Here is a 6,000-nt window from a genome sequence, read left to right as displayed (position 1 = left end):
GAAGAGGCAATAAGTGTATCCATTGTCCTAGAGCTGGTGGAAGCTGGTTCTGCCTTGGATGCTGGCGTAACTCATAGGATTTGAAGACCAGCCATGGAGCGCACGCTAAAAAACACAGTATTTTCTCCACTCAGAGTTGCAGAAAAGGTATGAGAGGGTATGCTAAATGACACTACAGAACAGAAGAGTCACGGGGAAACCATTAATTGGGCCCTCAAGGAACAACTTCTGCATGAGAGCTGAAGGGAAGAAACTCCAGGACCTGGCCTGGAAGATGCTGTGTCAATGCTGCCTTTTTGAATTATTACAGGTTACTGTGGTCAGCTCCTGATGAGTGGCTCATAGAGAATTGCCATCAGGTTGTACTTTCCTTTTTTTTCTTCAGGGATCCCTTCAGTTTCCGCCACAGACTATCCTTCCTCTTCATCTTCTTCTCTATCATGGACAGTGAGGACTCTTTCCTTCGAATTTCCCTCACTAGTCCATGAAAGACATCATCAATGTAGAAGCGGAGCGCAGCTGAAGTCTCAAAAAAGGAGCAGGAATATTCTCTGGCTAAGCTCATTCCTTCTTCAGTTGAGACCTGCAAAGAAAAGAAAACTCCATAAATATTGCCTAATGCACAAAACATTAATCAACATGAGAACATTACAATATATATAGTCTGACTTCTTAGATCCTGCAAATCACTGACCAGGAAAATAATCTGATGGCATCCAACAGATAAGATTCAAGGGTGAAAGGATCAGGCTGAATTCATGAAGTAGCATTCATTTGCTCAGGTATATTATGTCCCTAATTCTGATGCATCAATTTTTCCATGTATTTCCTCTCTTTAGTACAGTAATCCTTGGTTTGACAGTGCTAGTACTTTTATTCTATAGGCTAGAATGGATGACTAGAAAGACTTACACAGAATTAAGGCCCTAGAAAATCCTTGTTGAGCATTAACCTAATCCTGGAAGCAACTTGACTCTTTAAGCACACCAGCTTTCATACCCTAATATTTTTCAGTCACATTAATTTCTGAGCATGCCTTGGAGTGATTTGGTCTTGGCAGGCCTGTAATCCTATCACTGAGCTCATACCTGAGCTGTATGAAGATCCAAAATCTATTTGTTTTTCAGCTCATCTTCCCTAAGTGGCTCTTGTAGAAAGTGTGGGAAATGTGTCTGTATTTTGAGGAACTGACAAACCTAGAGGAAAACAACACTGCTCTTTTCACTGACTTCTGAAGCTGGGATCATTTTTTCTGAAATTTCCATGTTGGCTATCTCTTGACATTTGACCTGCCAGCCTGCCAAATGGAAGGGTGCTTAGTATGCTGATTAATGTGTGCATCAAATAGAGCTTAAATGCTTATTGTAGGGCTGCCACTGCCTGACAATTAAGGTACTTTTTACACTTTGAGAGTTCATCCAATAACATGCAGAAGGTCCTCAGAAAAACACAGAAGAAACCCTGTGAGCTTCTAAATGTTAACCCAGCTTCCAACCCAATAGACTGTCCTTTCTTTTCAGTATTTGGGCATAAATCTGAATAAATAGATTATATGAATTGCATGTATGGTGTATATTCAAATTGTAGGTCAGAAATCCCAGGCTTTGTTTTTATTCACATTTACATATCGCTATTTATTCAAGTCACTTTCCAAACATCCTTATGAAAAGTCAAAGCAATACTTCAAGATGGCCTTGTGAAGGACTATATAATAGGCTATGGGAAGTCTCAATTGCTTCTGTCTACCACAAGACTTCTCTTGGTGTTTTGTTTCAGTTGGGGCTGTTGTTTTATTTTTTATGATTTCTAGCTTCATGCAACCAAAATACCATTTATCCTTATTAGGGAAATAAAGCCTTGTGACTCAAGATACAGCACAGTCTCTCATACCTACCATGAAGAAAATGCCCTTTATGATTAAATTATGACACTACATCATTGCATTTATTCCACTTATCTGTAAGGCTGGAGAAGGTGAGAGACAGGATTTGGGATGAAACAGAAGTTTGGTTCATTTCAGCCTGGAGGTAAATCTGCACTGAGGTTGTACCCAAATAACACAGACCTCAGAATTTCTCACCACCCCCTTTGCATTGAGTCACAAACTTTGTAGCATTTGCAAGGATCAAGCCTCTATGCTCCAGGTACAATCTTAATTTAATTAGGAATTTTGTGAGAGTAAGCAGGGAGGTTGTAGGCCAACTGAATAATACTTCCTGACAAAATAAAAGATGGTTACCACTTTCCAAGTGCTATAATTGCCAACCTTTTGCAAAAAGAGATGGGTAGCAATATGGTCCTTGTTTTTCTCTGGGCAGCTGTGTAAGCAAAATGCATGATTCAATATGTCTATTGGGCACCATTGAGAAATTGATTGTCTGGATAGAAAACTATTTTGGACTTTATAATGAAGGGGTTTTTTCCTCGCTATGCCTTATTTGAGCTGAAGGAGGAATTTTTTTTCAATTTTGTTAAAGATGCTGCAGTTCTAAGCAAATGATTGCACAGAGATGCATTTCAATGAAGATTTCATACATTCATTACCTAAAAGGAAGAAAAATCAACATGAACCAAAATATCCTTATGTTAAATAATGGCAAGGTTGTAAATAAAATTAAACTATGGGGAATCAAATATAAAAGTTGTCCTTTCTTTTTCTATGTGAATTTATAATCTTTAACCCATTTTGCTCTTCCTTTTTTCAACTTTTTCTTTCTTTTTTTTTTTTTTTTTTCTTTTCTAAGTCTAAAAATATGTTTTCTCCATCCTACAAGGAAGAATAACTTCAGGGAAGACATGCTATGCTCTGTGACGGAACAAGACTGCTCAGAGCTGTGAGAAATGGATAATTCTCAGGAGAATAATGCAGAAAAACTTTCTCCCCGTATCTTTGTGACTGGAAGTTATCAACTTGGCCAAATTTGGCTGAGTTTCTTAAAAAGCAAGAAAAGTTTGGTTTTGGACTCCAGTTTCCTGCCAAATTACAGAGAGAACATTAAAGTTATTAATGGTGATAGTTCATTTCAAGGCATGGCATTTTCCTTAAATCTTGCCCTCAGGAACTGATTAACTGCTTTGGCAAAATTTTAAGAGCTAATTCAGCAGGAGGGGGACACCTGGCACAAACAATTTCAGGATGATTAGCTGATGTTTTTCAGCTTCAAGGCTGAAAACATAATTTTTTAAAATATAACATTGTAATAATTATCATTACTGCTTCCAGCACCAAAGAATATAGCTATAGTAATTTAGCTAATTTGTTTGCTGAAGAATCTGTAAATATTAAGAGATGTCTAGAGAAAAAATACACATTTTTCTCTTGGTTCATGATTCGATCAAGAGGCTAGACACCTATAGAATGAGAAACAAGGGATAAAGCTTGATGAGGTGACTGAGGCCCACATAATTCCAGGGATTTAGCCTGTTCCCATCTTATTGCCAGAAGAGAAACTATAAGGTAGAAATCCATTCCGGATCTGCACAGCCCAGGGACTTGTTGACAAATTGCAGCTTCCATGGGTCTGTATCAGTGGAAGATATGATCTGTCAGCATGACACGGACAGACAGGTCAGGGAGAGGGGTCATTCTATTGAATATATATCTGGGAAGCAGAGCTTTATATCCCATCCTTAGAGTAACCCTTCCTGATTGAATCTGGCATTGTTTGCAAGAATATAATTCTGGTCATATTGATTCCAACTTATCTCATTTCTGTGCTGCTAAACCTCAAGAAGAGAATGAAGGTAGAAGATAGGTGTAGTGAACATAAAGAAAAATGAAAATTTCAGAGCTGACACAAGCTTCCTGAGTTTGGTCCAAATTTTTAAAAACTGTGATTTTCTCTGTGGGGTTTTGATCAGCAGAAGGGCTTGAAGCTTTCAGCACAACCAATGAGCAAGGTCTCCCAAATCCATAAAAGGGAATGAAGCCTCAGGGATACGATGTGTTAGCAGCTGAAAAAGTCTTCTTTTCTAAAGTGCAGGATTCTGAGTGCCCATTTCTGACAGCGCATGTGAGTTGAGAAGGAAGATATACCAGTGACAACATATAACTGAATCTTTTCCAGACAAGATATAACCCTTCCAACAGCCCATGGGACTGCAGGCTGAATTGGGAATTTCCCATCTCTGCATAGCTGAGGGCAGCTAGAACACAGCCCAGCTTCCTCCTGAGGGGAAGCACTGGCTGCAAACCTCATTAGAAAGCATTAGGATTCTGTTTGTGGCTTTTGCAAACCTCCCCTGGAAAATTACAAGTGCGATTAAATGCGATGCTGACAGGCTGCAAAAGCTGTGATGGATGAGCTGCCGTCTTTATGACAGCCAGCTCACCACTAAGGTCAGCTGCTGCACAAAACCACCCGGGCTGGGTGGTGGGTGGGGAGGCACTGGCAATCACTGGCCCCCATGGGCACACAAAAGTACCTGAATACTTTTATCTGAGATGGAAAATGCACAGAAACTGAATAGATCAATAGTCTTCCTCTGCCCTTGGACTGTCATTAGCTGAAAAATCTCCATCAGGATCAGATTATTTTGTGTTCAGCTTTTTTACCTCCTTCGGTCATGGCAGCATGAGAAGGATCCCAAAGTGGATTTCACTGGTGAGGATTTTGCTGTCAGAGTCTGCTTGACTCTGGACCCCCCCAGTCATTGGGGTTTTCAGGCAGGGAAGCAATGCATTTCCACTTGTGCATTTCATCCCTGCACAGGGATGAAGCAGCATGGTCTACTTCAGATGGCTTTTGCAGTTTTCCCCTCATAACTGGGACCTACAGATTGCCCTGGAGAAATCTGGGAGCTGCAGGTGGAGTGCTAAGCATTGCAAGGATTTGGCTTAATTTTTGTTACTGGTTTCTACCCTAGTTGTCATCATATAACTCAGTTATATAATTCTGTATGATTTTATATCCAAAAACCTTGTTCTGTGAGAATTTTTTTTCTCTGAAGGCACATGGTCTAGATCAGAGACAGAAGGGTACAAATATTGCTCAACAGAGTGCCCATCTAAATCCCACTGAGGGAAATAGGAGGAATTTCTATTGGTTTTGATCAAGATTTGCATTTTTGACAGGCAATAATTTATGAGAGTTGTAAGGAAAAAATAGTGAATAGGGAGGGCAGAAGCATATTGAGCAGCCTTGTTTGCACCAGTAAACAATAAATAATAGGAAAAGGAAAAGTCATGAACTGGACAAAGAAAAGTTCTGAGTAATGTCCCAGAAAGATTTACATCCTTCCCCTTCATGTCTGGTGGGTTTTTTTTCTTTTTCTCCATAAGTGTCATTTCAAAAAAAAAAGAACCAGGTGCCAAGTTGTTTATTAGCACCTGGATATCAGTTTAGAGGTAGGCAGGCAATCAGGAAGAGTCCACATGCATGTTTGGGTCCCTCCCCTTCACAGCCCATTCCATCAGCATATCAGAACAAATACAGTAAGCTTTTGGTACAGGTGTAAACCCATATCATATTGGAGGAAAGAGCTGTGGAGATCAAAAGTATTCCCTTTTTTTTTTTTTCAGTCTCTAATAAGAAACTTTGCAAAAAGAAAAAGAGAAAATTAATCTTATGGGCCTAGAAAAAGAATGCCATCCTGGACAACAAAATGAGAAAGAATCGCTGTTGACTGACATACTGACATGAGCAGTGGTTCTTTTAATCTGACTGACCACTGACCACCAATTTTATTCTTTGAACAGAACACGATAAAACTGTGTTTTCTCATTAATCAATTCAATCACAAAGTCATTTAGGTTGAAAAATACCTGGAATATCAAATCCACCTGTTAATGCAGCAGTGCAAAACCACCACTAAACCATGATCTGAAGTGCCACATCTGCAGGAACATCTGCACTTCTGAAGTGAACATCTACAGGAACAGTGAGTCCACCCCTGTCCTGGGAAGGCTGTTCCAATGCCTGACAACCCTTTCAGTGAAGACATTTTTACTAATATCCAATCCAAGCCTTCCCTGGTCAACTTGAAGACTTTTCCTCCCAT

The 6,000-nt window shown here is 39.7% G+C and overlaps 1 protein-coding gene across 1 annotated transcript in view; it reads right to left on the bottom strand.

The window, feature by feature from the left end:
* Positions 1-355: 355 nt before the first annotated feature.
* The window catches only part of RIT2 (Ras like without CAAX 2), a gene marked incomplete at both ends in the record, with an annotated part of 172,452 nt that continues 166,807 nt past the window's right edge, over positions 356-6,000 (bottom strand). The window contains one exon of the mRNA XM_084225623.1: positions 356-583. Within this exon, the coding sequence (XP_084081749.1) occupies positions 356-583 (228 nt within the window). The remainder of the gene's footprint in view (positions 584-6,000) is intronic.

The sequence above is a fragment of the Fringilla coelebs genome (assembly GCF_963513975.1).
Source record: "Fringilla coelebs genome assembly, chromosome: Z".
Lineage (NCBI taxonomy): Eukaryota > Metazoa > Chordata > Aves > Passeriformes > Fringillidae > Fringilla > Fringilla coelebs.
Note: the sequence above shows the minus strand (reverse complement) of the source record. Positions and strands in the feature narration are given on the sequence as shown.